The sequence below is a fragment of the Xiphophorus maculatus genome, chromosome 18, assembly GCF_002775205.1.
Source record: "Xiphophorus maculatus strain JP 163 A chromosome 18, X_maculatus-5.0-male, whole genome shotgun sequence".
In the NCBI taxonomy this organism is placed as follows: Eukaryota; Metazoa; Chordata; class Actinopteri; order Cyprinodontiformes; family Poeciliidae; genus Xiphophorus; species Xiphophorus maculatus.
In genome coordinates this window covers 15,881,437-15,901,865 of record NC_036460.1, presented here as the reverse complement: position 1 = coordinate 15,901,865, position 20,429 = coordinate 15,881,437, and the positions used below count along the sequence as shown (strand labels likewise).

At 38.8% G+C, this 20,429-nt stretch overlaps 1 protein-coding gene across 1 annotated transcript in view; it reads right to left on the bottom strand.

Annotated features, from left to right (window-relative positions):
* Positions 1-4,498: 4,498 nt before the first annotated feature.
* The window catches only part of lekr1 (leucine, glutamate and lysine rich 1), a 67,162-nt gene continuing 51,231 nt past the window's right edge, over positions 4,499-20,429 (bottom strand). Inside the window, exons 8-11 of the mRNA XM_014471352.2 lie at positions 16,927-17,002; positions 13,002-13,145; positions 11,961-12,164; positions 4,499-5,132 (exon numbers count right to left, since the gene is read on the bottom strand). Coding sequence (XP_014326838.2) covers positions 4,692-5,132; positions 11,961-12,164; positions 13,002-13,145; positions 16,927-17,002 — 865 coding nt within the window. The 3' untranslated portion in view covers positions 4,499-4,691. The remainder of the gene's footprint in view (positions 5,133-11,960; positions 12,165-13,001; positions 13,146-16,926; positions 17,003-20,429) is intronic.

Here is a 20,429-nt window from a genome sequence, read left to right as displayed (position 1 = left end):
AAAGTAATAAGGTATCACGTATATTTTCTTAAGTATGATTTGAAAGTTTCACAATTATTACTGGCAGTTTTGGTTTCTAGGTAGAACACACTCTTTATTTGAAATATTGTTTTTTTTAAAAACTGCTCACGACACATGGTTTCTTAATGGTTTTTGTTACGTCTTTTACGGGAAAGTACGGACTTCTCACAGTTGCCGCTGGAACATATCCGTCCGCCAAGTAAAAATGTGAATGGAAATAAAAATATTTTTAAAATAACTAAATTACATTATCAATTAAGGAATTGGAATTGTTAAATTACACTTAGTGTGAAATACCTGTACTGAGAACTTATTACATTTGGCTTCTAAATAAGCGCTTTAATGTACGAGCAAGACAAATACAAATATTTATTGTGATCTCAATTTTAAGAATTTGGCCAAAACAACAACAACAAAAAGTAAGCAGTCCAGTTTCTTTGAGAGAACACGGTGTTCACTTTTTTTTTATTTTTTGCCAAATTTAAATCTGACTTCCAGCAGTAATAGCCCACTAATGGACGATAGAGGGCAGCAGACACCAGAGAACTGCAGTTCAGATCGTTCTGAGCATTTTGAGGTGACTGAGTTTAATATATAAAATGTCAAGTTCGTTTTAAGAACAGCTATGCTTTATAATGTTTAATGTCAATAATGGATTTTCCCACCCCAACATTTAAGGAATGTATGCCCTACATTGTAGGGGAATTAGCTAACAATAATATCAGTCTAAATAATAAATGCAGCAATAAATCCATCTCTGAGAGCAATAGACCAAAGATAATATATTAGCTTTTGTGAAGTATGCTTAAAAAAAAACAAGAATCTAATTTAGATTATTTTTTAAACTTTTAAAGGGTCAAATGTTTTGAGAATCCTTGCATTTCTTTTTTCTTTTTTAACCACAAATAATCTGGAACCAGCTTTACATCAGCGAGCTGGATATGGATTTTTCCTTTAGATCTGCATACAAGTAAGATGAAGTCATCATAGGTCTGTACAATATGTCAAATTGAAATTCTCATTACAACATCAGTGTCTATAATATCACAATTATTGGACTGTCATATTTTAGTTGCCATGTATTAAGACTCTGGTCGTCAAATTGGCCACTTGGATGGCCTTTCATTTTCTTTTATACCCCAACGTCAGTTAGACCTTACTGTTCAAAACACTACAGTTCAGTGAAATTGATGTAGATAATGGTGACGATGGAAAAACAAGAGAAAGATGGGGAGATTTTCAACAATCATAATTCAATGTCATGTTTTGTTTTATACTGTCGTGTGTAGTATTTGAGATCACAGGGTACCCAGACGACTCACGAATGGAGGAAATGAGGAGATCAGTGGAATCCCGAAAGTATTTTATTATCTCTGGACTAAACAGTTTTCAAGAAGTGATCACGAATACCTGGTATTTTGTCTTCAGAGATTGTTTATGGCACGTATGGGGACCTAGAGATATCCCCCCATTCACACACACAAAAATTATTCTTCACTGATTTTGGTAACAAGCCACACAAAGTGACAGACTGAAGTCTCTCTTGTCCATGCCATTAATCAGCACCTCTGAGAATCATCCTCCGGCCAGCACTCATACATTTACCACGACAACAAGAATGCTAAGTATTCTTTCATTGGTTGCCCCGGTGATGCTAATTATAGGGTGTGGGAGGACTCGTGGGACGACAGGATTCCAAAACGGCCATAACGACGCAGGAGAGGCGTTCAGGGACACCCAATGACGAACAAGGGCTTAGCTATACACACACGCCACTCCCTGAAGCGTGTGTGTTTACAGGCTACTACACAGATTCCCCCGGGGACACGTGTGCATGCCTGCCCTATTATGATAATTACTGTGGTGAGATCACAGACCTACTCTGTGTGTGCATGACATGCATATTTGCACATATGAATGTTTGCGTGCAGTGGCATTTTTATGAGGGCACTAATTTAAATGTTTAGGAGTGCATGTCAACTTAATGGAGCTATGTGCTGTTTTTTAATCTTCTATTAGGATGAAAGAAAAGCTCAAAACTGTTTTATCGCTCACACATATGCCTCCTCACTTGCTTAAAACACACACAAACCAGGATGGACTCCAAGTCCAGAGCTACAAAGCAAGGGCACGAGCAAAGGAAAAACGCCCGGTCTGAGAGCAGAGGGGAGTATAAAGGAGAGCGCTGACTGGATCAAAAATAAAGTAAAGGCACAGATAGCTGAGGAGGAGAGGCTGAACGTGAATTGCTTTTTATAAACAGGGTCAGAGGGGTTGAATGCCAAAAGAAGGCCCGAAGAGATTAAAAGAATATTGACACAGAAGGAGCGATTCATGTGTGTGCCAGAGGTGCAGAGGGAGTCTGACAGAGAGGGAGAGAGGCGGGTGTTTGTGTTTTAGAGGGCGACAGAGACAGAAAGTGCATGCGGTCAGAGCAGACTGACTATTGAAGGAGTCAGTATTGGACGAGGAGGTAGATGGTCAGCGTAAGAGCCGCTGTCACAAAGAGCAGCATATGTCTGGAGAAGACACTTAATAAAATTCTGTTGAGAGAGCACAAAAAAGCAATTTGCGCCGATTTAATTCATGAATTGACACAGATAATCATTGGAAGAGAACATGTTTGGTTGTTCCATTATCATTATTATTTTATCTTTTGCTAATGCTCCTATACCAAATGAAAAACAGCTGGATTCTGATAACAGATGGAGATTCTACAAAATGAAAAACTGCTGGTAACCTAAGATTATTAAACAATAGTCTAAAGAATACTCTAAACATTTTTTTCCACAAGAAAATTTCTTATGAACTTTCTGGAACTAATTTCTGCATGAATCACAAATTGGGATTAAACCCCTCATTATTTTTATCAGACTTACATGATGCAGCTTGGGTAGGTTTTGGACACAGTTTCTAGTACTGGCCAGTGGTTTGTGAAGTACTGATTTCAAGTTTAGTCTTTTTAGTGTCATGGACAGAACATTTTAAAGAAAAGAAATGTCAAAATGTAACAAATCGTAATCAGTAATCCACTCATAAAAAATGGAGTTCTTGTCCACTGACTGGCTCTTAGAAATGCTTTGACTTCTTGTAACATTTGGAATTATAAACTGAAAATTACTAATATTTAATCATACTTAATAACAAAACAAGAAAAAAAGTGAGAAAAAGTGAGTCAGTTGAAGATCGTGATTGTGATCAAACTGCGGCGTAAAGATGGGGTATTAAAAATTTAAGCATTCTCCGTTCAAGCATGTTATCTCTACTTATTTGCTCTTTCTGATTTCATTTCTTCAAATTAAACATTCACTCAACTCTCCTACTATAAACATTAATCTGTGTCTGTGTTGTGTTAATCTAACAATATATAAACAGAGTTTTTACTCTGAGATTAATTAAAGACTTGCATTTGAAAGAGTAAATAAAAAATAATTAACTGATTTATGGAACTAAAGAAACTATCTGCCTAATAAGAAAGCTCAGTTCAAGTTTTGATTTTCCGTTCAAGGTTTCTGGACAAACATATATCGGCTTGGGAGTGCTGCGGTGGCATAGGGGATAGCGCGACCCACGTTTGGAGGCCTTGAGTCCTCGACATGGCCGTCGCAGGTTCGATTCCCGGACCCGGCGACATTTACTGCATGTCTTTCCCCCTTTCCTGTCCGCCTACTTTCATATAAGGGACACTAGAGCCCACAAAAAAAACCCCTGGAGGTGAGGGGAAAAAAAAAACATACATTGGCTTCATTCAAATGATCTTATTCAACACAGTGTGAAAAAGGTACAAATATTAAATCGCTTTTCTGTACATGAACCGCAGGGTTTAGCGGATAAACCAATTGCACGTGTGTTTAGCCAAACAGGATGTGTTGCCAGGAGAAAATAATCTTTCCACGTCTTTTATGTGTGAGCGAAGTGCACGTGTGCATTGTCTCACAGACAAACTGGGAGAGAGGAAAACGGGGAAGTCAAACCAAAAGCTTGCGTCCATGTGTGTCAGTAAGCAGGGAAATGAGTTCCATGCCTCTCACAATTCAAGCATTTCTCCTATTGTGCCAATTCATCCCAAACGCAAAGGGAGCGGAAGCAAAAGGAGCGAGGGAAAGACCTTGCAGAGACTGAATGATGTCAGTAACACAAGCCTGATGGGAGGACAGTTGTGTAATTGTGTGTGTGAGTGTGGGGGGGAAGGAGGCGGAGGGGTGTTTGCAGGGGGGTGATTGCTGGACAGTTTCTTTTGTGGTTGCCTGCCTTTTGTTTGTGTCCATGGGTGGGACAGGAGCGGCTGTTGTGCTCCTTTGCCCCTGCTCCGCGTGACAGGCTGTGGGTCTGTCTGTGTCTTTATGTACTGGTGTGTTTGTAAAGCTCTTTGTGTGCCAAGTAGAGTGTGAGACTTTGGTTGCAAGAAAATGCAAAAACAGATGCGCGTTAGTTTGAGATTGTCTGCAATATGCTGCAGCTCCTAAAGCCAGCAGGAGTCATCCCTTCTACTGAAGTTGGAAGTTTAGTGTGTTTTAGATGAGGTGATTAAAAGGACATGAAACTCTTAACTGAACAAGAAAATACTACTGATAATATTTTTACTAAGAGTTGATTGAGAACAAAAAGAAAATTCAGTTTTTTCGGGTCACATGTTTAATCTTGCAAAACGTCTTCATTCAGTTAGGTTTTTAGAGCATTTCTGTTTTCCCCATCATTAATCTGACCTTGCGTCTGACCTCCCTCTCTGTTCTGCTTGTTTTCAGTCTAGGCAGCTTCCCCTCCTGCTTTTTCGCAGCACCCACAGCTCCACCACCCTTCCTGGATTCCAGACTCTCCTCTGCTCCCCCCACTTCTATATGCAGGCCTCTGTCTTTGTCTGTGCAGGCAGAGGGGGGCTGGAGTGAGGCTGGTGAGCGAGGAAGAGGCCCTCTGACGTTACCCTGGGGATAAACATGCTCATTGCCCGGGGTTGCCAGCGTCTCCTGGGGGTCTGAAAAAGACCGGGCAGAACTCTGGGGAGACATTATGGATTGGAGCCCGAAAAGCTCCTGCTGGGCTTGAGACAAAGCAGCAGTCAGCTCCTCCCTCTCCTCACACTCCTTCCATACCGTATCCTGGAGAAATGCCACCTGGAAGTGATGAGAACAGACATAAAACTATTCTACCTTCTTTTCACATATAAATCAGCAAAACCACCACTGATGAAATCCACTGTAACAAGGAGCAGAAGGTAGTGCACAAAAGACACTGATAATTTGTTAGTTTTGTTTACATCATGTTGAGGATTAGTAGATTGTGAGATATTTAAGCAAATAAATGCAAACAAAAATATATTTTCACAAGAACTTATGAAATGAAGCATGCAAGGAAGGAAATATTTGTTGTGGCAGTTTTCTTGTATGCAAATTTCCAGTCAAACCGAACCTTTTCAACAGTCTTCAGTCATTACATATATATATATATATATATATATATATATATATATATATATATATATATATATATATAGAAAAGTATTTGTTGTGGAGTTGTTGTTGTCTTATAGGTCTAGTGCTTATACAGAGCCTGAGCTACAGTCAGTTCTTAACTAGTTCAAAAAAAGTACTGGTTTGGTTTTCCATAACCTGAACCAACCGTCTATTTTATTTATTTTTTAAATTTCTTGTAGTTCTTTAAATGGACCATAGCCTATGACACCCCCCAAAAAAATAAACCAAAAATAATTTTAACAAATATACGTAAATGTGTAGTTCCAAAGATATTTATGGCGTTTTATTTTATCATTTACAATTTTATGAAGAAGGAAGATCGTGCAGATTAGACTATGATGTCATTTCATTATTTTGAGAGCAGTTAGTACCTGCTTACTTGACTGAGGAGTTGGCAAAGGTGGCTCTGAGCCACGCCCATCTTAGTCCCACAAACCTGAATGTGGAAGTGAGACGTTCGGAAAGTGAAAGAAACTGCAGCAACTTGACACTTAAACGTGAAAATCAATTTTGTGGCGACAGAAAAGGTGACTGTTCCGAGCAGCACCAGTGGCATTTAAAAGTGGCACAGTCACAAAAAGAGACTCGGTCAGCAAGACCCAACAGGCAAGATACCAAAACACAGTCACAGCAGGAAGAATGCTGAATTAAAAGCACTTAGACTCTGTACTGTAGTGATGCACAAAAACTCTGCAGATCTAATAGATAAAACATGTCCCCTTTATGATTACAGAAGAAGTTAAAATCCATTACATGTGGGACACATTAGGCTGTTTACATCCAGAAGACTACTGACAAATAAATGTTTTTTTGTGATCCGGGAAAATGTGATTAGAACCAGCCACACAGAAAATAAAGGATGATATACAGAAGCTGCTAGCTTTATATCCAAGGCCAGAAATTTGAAATAAAAAGTCATTCTGTCAAGTTCTTTCAAGGTTGCCTGATGAGGTCACCTGCCTTTTTAACTAACACGAATCAAGAGGTTATAAATACTACTGGCGCATTTAACCACAAACATGTGTCGTTTGAACAGTTTATATCATTAAGACCATCTGCCATTTGATGACACACACGTGTTGTTTCCATCATCCTGTGATTAAATGTTAAACTTAAACTCTCCAATTCAGCAGCTATAGGAGACTCCAACAGATGCCCGTTGGCAGTCTCCATGGACTCTTCTTCTAATTAATACCACACTCACAGTAAATGTTTACAGCCATATTTGGAACATATGTGCCTTTAAAACAACTATAAGGCCAGAGGAGGGATTAAGGAGAGACGTTGTGGCATCCATTTTGGGCCATCAGTGATAATTACAGAATAAACCTCCACATACGCACAGAAGCTCAAGAGGGGATTCTGAAAATTAGTGCCTCAATAGGAGACTAGTCTTTGCCAAGTCTTGTCTCAAAGAGATGTTGGTCCTTAAAGAAAATGTACTGAGTGGATCAATTAGCATATAAAGTAATTCATTCGTTGCCACTCTGAAAGCAAAAAACAAAATCAACAAAATCCTTGGGGATTATATTTTAGACTGATGCAAAGTAATTGCTACAACCACCCTTGGTTGCTTCTCTGTTGCCTCTCTGTTTGCCTAGATTACAGTTGCCCAGCACAGAAGTTGCCCACCACGAATTGCATCAACATGAACTTTAACAACTTTAATCGGCCAAGTTTGAGCTTAATGCTAACATGTTAACTAGTGTTCTTCCTTCTGCTACAGATTGTTATATTGTTTCCAAAGCAATCAGTTTGTGTAAAGACACGTCATGCACAGAATTCTAGCGGCTTCCCTTGTTGTTGTTGTGCTGTCCATGTTTTACTAAGTTGTTCAACCTTATTTGGTTCCAGCAGGACCACCAATCTGTTATTAACTTTAGTTCTCAGTCAAGGACTGATAACCCACAGTCCTTGACTGCTGTGAGGACAACAGAACTCACACAGAACTCACAACTCACAGCTTTGCAGGAATATTGCTGTTTAATTTGTCTTGTACAGCAGATCAGGAGAAGAGGTCAAACCCATCATACTGTGTGTGTGTTACTGGTGTAAGTCAAGAAACCAGTGGGCTTTGTAAAGGAACACTGTTCCCCTGATTTATATTTAAGGCGTGCATCAGCCATATTGCATCTGACCTCAGTGCTGACAAAGGACGTCTGACTTTCAAAGTCAAGAGAAGGTCATCAGATGGACGTCACAAACAAACTCACAAAGCTCATGCTTTCAGGGCATCACTCTCAACCAAATTTCACTGGGAACACATACACAATAACATGCACAGACACTTTTTTCCATGTGTGTGATTTACGTAACCCCAGTCTTTAGCGAGAGTTTAAGGGTCAGGCAGGTGTCTTTTCCTCCAGACACTGTGATCTATTTCAGTTGTTCTGCTCAACTGGAACAATTCAGCAGAGAGAGGGGAGAGAACCAGGAAGACCAGTGCCGGGGTGGCTGAGTTTTAGTGGTTGGACTTTAGCCAGACTGAAAGATTCTGACCGGAAAAAAAGGGAAAGAGGGAAAGCAAAGAACTCAGGCGATAATCTTACTCCGAATTAAAAAAAAAAAAACAACCTGCGTGTATTTGCGTGTGTGATCCAGCCAACAAAAACCTACTACTTGATTTCCTCAGAAAATTGGAGTATTAGGTAAAATAGATTTAAAATATTTAAATAAATACATTTTATTACTGATTGTTGTGTTATTACAAAATTATATTGAAGACAGCTAATAACAGTTGTCTCAACTTAATTTGTGTAGCACTTTATACCAAACCAATTGCACTAAAGTGCTGCACTTGAGGAACAGTAAAATAATTCATAATTGCCAGATACAAAGAGGGAAAGCTGCAAAGTAACTACCAAAAGCTGCTTTAATGGCGATGGTGCTATTGTGCTTGATTTCCCAGCAAAGTGCTATGGAGTATTGTCGAGAGAAAGATGAAAGACAGCAGACCCAACAATGCATACTGATAATAAAGTCTCCATGCAACACTGAATTATATTGTACAGTATGTGCTTGGCTGACATTTCTGTAATAAAAATCCTTCTTTTATTGGTCCTAATATTTAATATTTAAATTTCCAAGGAAACTGTTGGTATTATTTAGCTGTAAGTGTACAAGTATACAAAATCAAATAAAAGTTTAGCCTTTTTTAATAAATACCTAAAACAAATAAACCTTCCAGTAATGTTCTGATCTTTTGAAACGCACCTTTGAGAGTCACAAGAAACTGTTTGAAATATTTGGAGTCTTGCAGCGGGGCCTTTGTGATCATCATCCATATATGTGTATATGTATTATTTCAATAGAGACATATTAAAAAAGCTGCAACACATTTGTTGCACTCATCAAGTTAAATTTGGAATTTAAAAATATGGCAAACAACTTGAACAAATTTTTATCAAGTAATTAAACAACACTAGCACCACAGGCAGTGTTTTAAAACACAAAGTTTATTGTGAGATAAAAAATGTAATTCTATGAATGCCGCAGGAGGCTACATTAAATCTAAAATTGATGTTCCAGTGGATTCCCATTTAGAATTTGCAGTTTACAAGATGCTCAATCTTGTGGACACAAATCCATAAACACAACTGTGGCCCCTACACTGAATGATAGTAAGTGGTTTAGATGGAAAGTTGTTCTGATTCTTTGTTTTTTTTTTTTGTTCAGTCTTAAAATGACGTATAGATCCCAAGAGAATGATCATTATTTTGTTGTCTGGAAAAACAGATAGGTGAAAGGTCACTGATATCCTTCAGCAGTCGAGGAAAGTGCTCAGACTTTGACACAGTAGCTTAGCAACAGGGTGATATCACAAGGTCATGATCAAAACCAAGTTATCTCTAACCAATATACACATACACACACATTCGCAGATCAATACTACTGAGGAAAAAACACAATAAAAGAGATGAACCAGATACAAGCTGGGATAGATTATTAAAAGATGCAGTTACAAACAGAAAAAGCAAAAATAATAGAAAGAAAAGGGGTGAAAAAAGAGATCATGCAACCAGATCTGCATTGACTTCTGTCACTGAATGGTAAAAGAAAAGGGCTGTTTAAATGAGTCGAGAAAGATGAGGGTGGAGGCGGTGGGGGAAGCTGCTGAGCTGAAGGTCTACAACTGACATAAAGGAGCATGTCAGCTGTGAAATTGGCATCAGGGCACCTTGAACTGGCTGAACTGTTCTGGACAGGCACTCTGAAAGGAAGGCAGTTAAAGAGGCTGGATGGAGAGCAGAGAGCGAGAGCTGCTAGAAGGCTGTCAGACTACAACACTACAAAGCTCAGCTGCATAGATGTGAGAGGCAGAGATTCACTGTGATGATCAAATAATGGCAAGATAATCAGAGGCATATATGGGACTAAATATGGGATAATGTATATATACATATATACATACACACAAGTAAAATAAATATTTCTGAAAGATCTGTTCCTCATGAATAATTCCATGTTTTACAATTGAACAGATTTACACATTTATTTTTTATAGAAGACATGACATTCTGTTCACCCATGCATTCTGATTTAAGACTTTGAATTTTTCTTGTATTGATTAACAGTTTGTCATAGAATTTTAAATAAATATACAGAAAAAATGTACATCTTGAAATGTGACAAGTGCCCATCAAACTGAGAAATCACCTAATCTGCTCTTCTCCCACTCTGCATGATCAAAAATCAAGGCGAAGCATTTTGGTTTTGCTTTGATCTGTTGCGACTTTAGAGTTTCGGTTTGCCCCACAGCTCTCAATAACCCTTTTCTGAAGCCACAACATGCAGTTGTTCTCAGTCAGCAAAACAGACCTGAAGAGAGCAAATATTCAAAATACTTTTACAAGGTTTTGGAGAAAACATAAGGATGGCATGTCTAAAGACTGCAAACAAGTTGAAAAAAAACCCCAACAACAATAAAATACTAACTTCCCAGGAATGCATGCTCAGTTAGCTTTAGATAGATGCAAATTTTCCTTGTTTTCTTTGTCATTAAAAAACCGCAAGCTTCACAGTAGTATCAAAATTACATGAGGTGACAGTTTACCACATCCCTGCTGGAAGTGAACAGTAAAGTTTCTGATGTATAAAACCATGAAAATTTATTTCAGCTTCAGTCGTTTGTTTGGTAGATAATTTGCAAACCAAGACACAGAAAGCTGGTCTCAAACCCAGACAGGGAAGCAGGAACAAAAAAATGAGACGTTTGCTTGTTTGCATGGGATTGTTTGTGTTAGTGGTTAGACAGCTGATGCATGCCGTAACTGCAGCCTCACACTCCAACACAGCTAACACATTCACTGCAAAGGTCGAGCAAATTTAATGCTGGTTCTCAGTTTAGGAAGCTGTCCTCAGAACCCTCTTTGTTGTACATTTGTACAATTTCCCCCCACATCTTCTTTTCCCACTGCCGTATACATATACTACATACGCAGTGCGTCTCCCTCATTCAGTCCTCTCTGCAAATCATTTATATGAAGATCCCGTCTTGCTTCATTTCATGTCTTTTCCTCTTTTCACATTTTATCTCTGGGCTCAAAACAAGCTGCATGTGGACAGTGCTGGCACAGAGATGCATTCCTACACACTCGGCACCTGGGACAAATGTGAGCTTCATCTCCAGCGCTTTCGCTTTTTCTGTCCATTTAAAAGTCGCTCACTATGTTCATCGGCCGTCACACTCTCATAAATACACAGTGGCTAAATTTATTCCTGGTGTTGTGTGACTGCTGTTGGCACAGAAACACAAGAGTGGGAAATATTGAGCAGCTGAAAATGTCTCTTATCAAAGACTTCTTAAGCAACCGGAACAAGATTTTGGAGAAATGTTAGTGACACACATGTGCAGATATGACAATGAAAAGCTGAGCCTTCACAAAGTTTTTATGCCCTCTTTTCAAATTTTGTAAACAAACTTCAATACATTTTAGTGGGATTTCAGGTGACAGAAATACAGAGTAGCTCATAATTTTCAGAAAGAGGGAAAGATGCTTCACAGTTAAAACTTTGCAAAGAGTGATGAACATCTTAATTAATCTCCCACTGATGATACAGAATGACCTCAAGCAACAATTAATCATTCTGGGTCTCTGTTAGCTTTGCACAAGTTTTTTCCATATTTTTCCATACACTAATGCTGTTACCACTTTCATTCAGGTTGATGTGCAGTGTGAGGCTTCATCCACAAATAGTGTTTTGAATAAAAGCTGAAAGTTCAGCTTTAGTCTCATCTGATCATTCACTGATCATTCGTTCCCTATTTGGACATTTGCAGCCTTAAAATGCAAATACAGGGCATGTTTTTTTGGATACTTACTCATTTAAAAAACACGAAGCCCTTCTTTCTTTCCACTTTATAATTATGCACTACTTCTTGTTGGTTGTAATAAAGTAGACTAAAGTTCTTGGTTGTGTTGTGACAAGATGTGAGCAGTTTAGGAGGTATGAACACTGTATACCCACCTCTTCTTTAAGAGTGGCGTTCTTCTCAGCTACCAGAGTTAGTTCAGATTTAACTTGGCTCAGTTTTTGTTCCCCCTGTCTGTGTTCTTTCTCCTCTCTCCTCTCCCTCGCTGCCTCTTCTGTCCTCCTCTCATCGTCTCTGCATTTCCTCTCCTGCTGAAGTTCCCGTCTCAGGCGCTGCACCACCAGCCTCTCCTCCTCCAGCTAAAAACGGGGTCGATTTTAGATTGTACATTTAAACAATTAACATTTAATCCCCATTTTCACATTTCAGCAGAATTTCTGTTTTCTTGTTGTTCTTTTTCATACTAATTCAAATATTCTTTGAGGGTAACAGTAAAATTGAAATCACATTGGGCTGGGTATTTTTTGTGACCGTGATTAGTCTTTGCACAGGATGTGGCTATGAGGGAATCTGCAGTGACGAACACAGCAAGAATAGAAGGAGGAATTCAGCACTTTTCTACAAACTGGAAACAAATTAGTGATCCTGTTTCTGCTAGAACTTCAGTGTGCTTCCTTGTTACTCATATATTCATACTGTGGGTGGAAATGTATTTGAGGGCGTAGGAGGGCTGTTTGCGTGTTGCTTTTTGCAGTCTCACCTCCACTGTCTGGATTTAAAATCTCTTGAAACCACAAAATTAATCATGCTGTCTGCATGCGAGTGTGTGTGCTAAAACGCTAAAAGGCATGCAAGGTAAATAACTACACAGGCGGGATAGAGGACAGAAATGCAGACAAATTATGAGGGAAGCTGTTAGGGAGAAACTGGAAGATCTTTTTCTTAGTCCAAACTTGTTCGTAATATAAAATGAACTGTTTGGGTCTTATTTAATTAGTCTGCATACCAAAAAATAGCTTTAATGTTGGCTAAACCTTTTAAGCTTAAAAGCTGCTATCGGATGGATAATATGTAAATTTGATACCAAGCTCAAAATTTTGTCTCCCAATTAAGGAAATGAACACTAGGCGTGTATCCCAAATACCATTGTGCATGCTGCATTTTTGAGTATTTTGAATGTGGACTCCGTTATGCACCTTTAGGCGAAGCTCTGAAAGCAAAGCCTGGCTCTTTTCCTTCTCTGTCTTCAGCAGTAGATCAACCTCCCTACGAAGCTCTTCCAACTTCTTCTGTAGGTGCAAAGAACTCTGAAGTCTTTCTTCTTTCAGAGCACAAGCCAGCTGCAACATATCAAGAAAACAAATATAACATGGCTGCAGTAGGGGTCTACTTTATGAGCTAATGCTTACTTTCCTAAACCACTTTGACAACAATATAGAAGCCATAAGGTATTGCTACAAACTGACAACAAAGAAATAATAGTCATACATCCTGTAACATAAAAAAGCAAGTCACTAACTCATCTAAGCATCTAGAAAAAGACTACTCATTTCCTACTTATCTATTAAGGAAGTATGAATTTCCAGTTAGACATGTCTTAGCATGAATGTCTTATCAATGTTGAGCCTTGAAGATAAATTTGAACTGTTCTCTTTGAATGGTGATGATTTAAAACACGAACTTCATCAAAATGCTGGTTGAATATTTGACTTATCATCTTATCTGAAATGTTAAGAAGTTAAATGTTATTCATTCACCCTTGAAAATGGCCTTATTGACAAAACTTGAATATTTTTCTTAGGCTACGAACAGCTCATTTAGATTGGTTTGTTTCCTAACATAGGTTCAACTTTTAAGCATAATTTAATGGATGCTAGATGGGGTTGAAAACAGTCCCTGTTGAGGACAGGCCTCAATCCAGATAATAAACAGTCTGGTTTATTAATTTAAATCCACATTTAGATGTTTTTGGAATCATTTGCATTTTGAAACCCCCATTGTTTTTGAAACGCACATTAACACACATTGTGTCAGAGGTTAAACCACCTAGCTGTTGACTTTTGATGAATTTTTTATGCCACTCACTTTGGGCAGTGCAACAGTGGCACTGGCAGTGAAACAGGCCCTCAGCATGACACTATCATCACTATCCTTGAGTTGTAGAGTGTTTAGTTTGTGTTATTTGGCCCAAACACAATTCATGTTTATGTTATACATTGACGGTGAGACTGATGTTCCAGAACCTTCTAGTGTATGATGGATTTGAGAAGGTTTGAGAAGATTGTGTTTCTTTCAATTTTAATTTCCTTTAATCTAAGGACAATTTTTGGGTCAGATTGATGACATTTGGACAGAGTTGATCGTCTATTTTAAAACGCTGATCTCAGAATGTAAAGAACTGGCTAACAATAAGCCTCTGGACTGGCCCCAACCTCAACCCTGTTAAAAATTTATGGACTAACTTGAAAGTTGACCCTGTACTAGAAAATCAGCCTGTGACTGGAGCTGTACATAAATCTGAAGAAAAACTCGGTGACCTTTAGCCAACCTCAAAACACTCCAATAATTCACTCACAGTTTGTGAATAGTGACAGAAACTCAAGCGCTTACTCTCTAATAATGCAAGTCCTCAAAATGTGAGTTCTTGTCGTTGGACTTCTCCAAATGAAAATGATTTTTTTGCTACATAAGCCACCACTTTGGTCACCAGACAGCAAAGCTCTGTGTGGCATATTTTTACTCAAGCTCAACCAAGGCCACCTTGTTTCCCAACACCATTATGGAAAGTCAGAGCCACTCGATGTCAGTGTCACAGGCTAACACCACTGTGATTGTGTTAATCTCTGTGCGTGTGATTGCATGCACTTATGCCTGCAAGTGTGAAAAAAAAAACAGTGGATGTGGGTGTCAGAGGGAAAAAAAAACAAAACAGAGTGGCGTGTGAAAATGTGTATATTTGACCCAGTGCGTGCATGCGTGTTATGGTTTGGGTTTGAGAGTCGGTATGAGAGACTAACATTGCGTGTGTTGGATGAAATGAGAAAACACCACTTCCTTTTTGCTGTTGAAATGTACGTGTGAGGAGCATGGATGGTTTGTGTGCATAGACCTTGTGTGTGTATGTAATCAGCTGCAGTTTGTATCTGAAAAGAGCAGCAGAGTGGCCACTTCCTCTTCATGGGTTATGCACCCATAAGAAGTCAGGAAGCCCATGATGAGAAATAACCTGCTTGGATGTCTACCGGTGTGGGAGATGTTTTCAACCATTTTCTGTGTCAGCATCAGTCTTCACACGTATATGTATTCGTGTGTTTGTCTGTGACATTTTCAAGTCTAGATGGGAAAGTTTACAGCAAACCAAACAAGTCTACCTTGAAATGTGTGATGCTGCAGAATGAGTTACAGCAGTTTCATGCTGACTCAAAGGCCTCATGTATATTGTTTAGTATACACTGATGTACGACCCTCCTTGGCTTTTTATGCAGCCAGTCTATTTTCCCCTCCAGGCAGTTCGGTTAAAATATCTCCGCACAACTGCTAACAGCTGAAACCAGTTATTTACCATTGTGCCCTGTATGAAAAGACACATTAACCATTTTTTCTCACTCCTTGATATCAAATCAGACTAAACTGTTTCCATTTTAAGTCCATTGAGATTACCAAATTTGCTTCTATTTGCTAAATATCAAAAATAATTAGTTAATTTTCTTAATTACTTCCTTCTATACAGTACAATTAAATCATTTTGGAAAGTCATGATGATAGTATGGAATGGTTTTGTAAGTTTTTGACCATGAGCGGCACAACACTGGATGTGTGTTAGGACAACAAATCAAAAACGACAAACAGATCAGGGTCAGAATGGTAGACCTCTGGTGGTCTGGTGTTTCTGGTGTTTCATTCTTTAGTACAAGTTCCAGATGCCAGAAGGGACATTCATCTGCTCTATCAATTATTTGCAAGTTTAAACAACACAGGGATGTACAGCCCTTCAACAATAGAGGAAGTTGACAAGTTCTGTGTCCCTGAGGGCAACATGTTTTGATGCAACAGGTGCAAATCAACCCCAATATGCCTGAAGCTGAAGGGAGAGTTTCATAATCTGTCATGAACTGAGTTCTGTATTCCATGACACTAACGGCAACAATAAGCCTGGTTACAGTTTTCACACAGAGATAAAAACATAAACTTTTTCAGACATGTTGTTTTCCATTAAAACTAAAACTGAAGGGTTTGGCCAGAATTACAATAGTTATGATTTTGACTGAAGTACAGGGGTGACAACATCCCTGTTATGTGGGGTTTTTGCTGCAGGAGGGACTGGTACACTTCACAAAGTAGATTGCATTGTGAAAAGAGCACTAAATGAAAAATATTAAAGCAACATCTGAAGACATCAACAAAGTAGGTACATCTCAACAACCATCTTCCTTATAAACATCTCTGTTCTTTCAAACATAAACCAGTGAGTGTTCACTTGAGATCTTTGCACAGCAGACTTTTATTTTTGAAAAACAACCTCTGAGCAGTGATGTAAAGCTAAACCTCTGAGCCTCTTGCTGCCAGACAGCATAAGACACTACAACACTGTTGGCTAATTGTCAGTGTGTGAGTATGTACTCAGATTTCTGTACATTCAATTGACTGCTGGTCTCGGAGCCCCATAATCTCATCCACATTTTGTCTTGGGATTCTCCCTATTTAAACTCTTCTGAACTGGGACAATGACTTGGATGCGGTTCCAAACGTCTGTTTACATCAGTGTAAACTGATACGCCCCAGACGCAGCTTTCAGCTCTGCTTCGCTACAGCTCTTCTTACGTTAAAACATTGCATCATAGCCATTACAACTCTCCAATAAGATCACATGAGGCAATCTTTAATCAGTTACTAGTTCCCATCTTTCCAAGGCTCTTATTTCCCAGTACTTTCTGACAGAGCATCTGGTGCAGTGTTTATGTGTACTCTATGATTTGTTTTACCCAAATAATCTAGCCAATTTATATACAAACTAGTAGAATAGATGGACAAATAATGGCTGTAAGGGAGCAAATTGGGACATTTTTTGACTTTTTACACATTAAGTTCAATTCTTGTTCTTAAAATGGTTATGACCCTCACCATTGAGGCAAGTTCTTTGCTGTGGTTGTACTTCATGCTGATCATGGCTCGATCATGAGACTCAATCAAAATATCTCTGCAAATACAAACACAGCGCAGTGTTACATCATTAAAATAAAGAATAATTTGTTGCAACAGGAATTACTTATTGTCTGCAAGACTTACACATTCCCCAATTATCTAAATAAAATGTCAACAATGAACAAATTGTTAAAGGAATATACTGTAAGTGGTGACAATTACATCTGAATCTATGTTTAAATAGCAAATGCCCCAAGGATAAGTAACTCATAGCCCTTTTGATATGGAAGAAGTAAATAGTCATCAGTTCCCATAGCTAGATGGAAGTCTGCTGTATTGTGCTGAAAACAAAATTAAATATTCACTGTAACTAAATGTTTTACTCTGTTTCTTTACAGACTCTGTAGGCTTAAATAATTATTAAAGCACAGGCAGAAATAAATAAAAGACTCGAACGAGACACCAGTGAATTAACCATCTAATATACATGTAAACAGTCATGGTGAAAAGAAAGGACACCCTTTGTTAGCTGCAGATCTTTAGACTATGAATGTTTTGGTCTTTACAACTTTACAACTTGTCAAAAATTCAACATGTCATGATTCATGAAAGATAAATTGAATTTTTTTTATTTTCACTTAGTGGTCATTTTAGGTAGGTGACAAGAGGTGCAATACTGAGGAAATCTAGCGTGCTACTTTACAGCACTTTGAAGATACAGAGCTTTCACACATATCAATAGTATTGATTTTATTAACTCTATAGAATCCATCTGCCTTATCGTTAATGACTCAGGTCATTATCACGGACAAAAACATCTTGATCTGGACATCCACAGAAAGAAAAAGGTGGTGAGCAAATAAAAAATGAAATGGAAGTCAGAAAGAGAGAACAAAGTGAACTGTGGAACATGAACTTGAGATAGCCAGAAAGAATAAACCTTATTGAATTTTTGATCTTCTGCACAAATAGAAAGTGTCATTTCAGCAGCTGCTCTGGCTGATAAGATGTGAAGGACAATAAATCTCGAAGGACAAGCAGAGGAGCTGGCCGCGTTTAAGAAATGTTTAGACAGTCAGTTTTGGAGGAAAATACAAGCGGCCAAATAATCTCTGGGACAACTGAACATTTTGTTAAAACAATCAGTGCATTAAATATGTATTGTCCTGTAATCTAGCCAACTTACGTGTAAACATTGTTGGAGGGACAATAGTGCCTTTTAAAGGCACCACTAATTTCAACATTTTTTATGAAGCTTTTATATCACACCCCAACATCAAATAGTGCACAATTGTTTAAATTTCAAAAATATTTTGACAAATGCAAGTTTGAAAAGTATCTTCATGCTATTCTTCAGCATCGAGATGGAAGCTGGTAATGGCTAATGGGATGATGGATGGTTTGTTGATGACTTATTAATTGTTGATGACTAGGACACCTTTCAGATGGACGACAAGACTAAACATACAGCCAGAACTACAATGGATCATATCATAATCCATATTTAGATCATATCATAACCCGTGTGGTGGAGTACAAGAAAGAAGTTTTCTTCAATGTTTTGACGCACAGGAAATGAATATATATTTACAAAAACCTTCCACTTTTTTGCAATTATTCACAGTTTTGTCCTTCACATAAATCTTATTAAAATATATTAAAATCAGGTTGTAATGTAAGAAAATGTAAAAAGTTAAACGTACAATCTATCTCTCTTAGGCACTGTGTTTTGTGTCACAATATTTGTCAAAAAGGAACCATCTTGGTTAAAAAAAAAGTGTGTGGTGACATATTTGTGTCCACACCTCTCACTGTGCATATATCTGATGAAACATCACATAACCTACAACGTAATAAAGAGCCGCCACCACATTCCCTCTCTTCTAAGTCAGGGCAGACATAATATTGTTCACTCCACTAGCTCTGGCTAATCACATCAGCCTACTGACCGCGTGCACGCACAGGGAGAAGCGCAAAAATAGATGCAGCCAAAAGTTTCTGCATGAACGCTCCCAGAGAGTTGCAAGTTTGATGCCAAGGTCTGACTCCCTTTCAAATGTTGCTCGGTCCTCATTAACAAGAGACAAGAGATGTGAGAGGAGATGGAAGCAAAAGAGGAGTCGTCACTGTGAAACCATCTACTGGAGTGTAAAATGTTATTTTAGATACGTTTGGCATAGTTGCTGTGAAGTTTACACTGCTCTGCGATAACATTTGGTGTGTTGGCACGTGTATGTGTGTGTGTTCAAAGCACAGAGCCATCAGGGATTTCATAGTTAAGTCCTTTCTAGAGAAGAAACCCCAGGATGTGAGGATTTGACAGATTTATGAAGTCAAAGCCTTTTTAATATGTATCAAACTGCTGATGCATACAATATCTCTGTGTGTCTGCATGTGGGTGGGTTGGAGTGCCTGAGTGTGTACGTGTCCTGTCAGATATAACTCGCCTCTGATTATCAAAAACTGGAGATCTCAGGAAAGATAAACGCAACAGTAGTTTTAGGATCAACTTTGAGCCTGTGTGTGTGTGTGTGTGTGTGTGTGTGTGTGTGTGTGTGTGTGTGCGTGTGTGTGTGTGTGTGTGTGTGTGTGTGTGTGTGTGTGTGTGTGTGTGTGCGTGTGTGTGTGTGTGTGTGTGAGACACCCCGCACCCACCCCAGGGAGCATGAGGGTGCGTGCAACTTTAGCCCTCAGAAGGAGGTCTGGGGGGATTATAGGGTGGAATGATGGGAAAATCTGGGAACACTCTTTCATTTGCTCACACGCCAGGCTGCTTTTAAGGACTGGTGAGTGTGTATGCAGTCAGAGAACATGTGTGTGAGCGGCTGATGCCTCTTCAAAAAAAGAACATTCCTTGTTTCTGCTCTGGATGCTGATAGCATCTACTTTATGGGTGCACATGCAGACAAAAGTCTGCCCTGCTCAAGGGAAGTTTTAAATAGCTCACTGTTCGTGAATCAACAATGAGGATCGGGAGTTATCAGGAGTCTCTCCTGACATTATGTGTCCCCCAGGATTTATACTTAGGGACACAGCTTTCCACCTGAAAAGGATGAGGAATTTTCTTTCACTAACCCAGAATTTCAAAGCAGAAATGTGCTGCCTTGTAAAAGAAAAAATGGACCCCATTTTATAGCAATATCAATTTATGATGTGTGAATAAAAAAGGACTGAGAGCCATAATAAAAGTCAAGATCCAGACAAGGATGATATAATACTTTCCACAAGAGCAAAAAGGAGAGAACTTGAAAAGCAGAAAAAGTGTGAAGCAAACATAGATGAAGGCGTTATCTTGTGCCCAAGGCTTGAAACCACGTCTCCGTGGAAGGGTGGATGGGCTGGAGAGCTTCTGAGGGACATCATTTCAGTCACGAAAATGCAGCTGCCTGAAACCACTTGAAACAAGTCCTCTCACATTTAAAAGATGGATGAGTAGGCAAAGAAACTTCTGACCTCTCTTGACTTTTAAATCTTTTACTCTT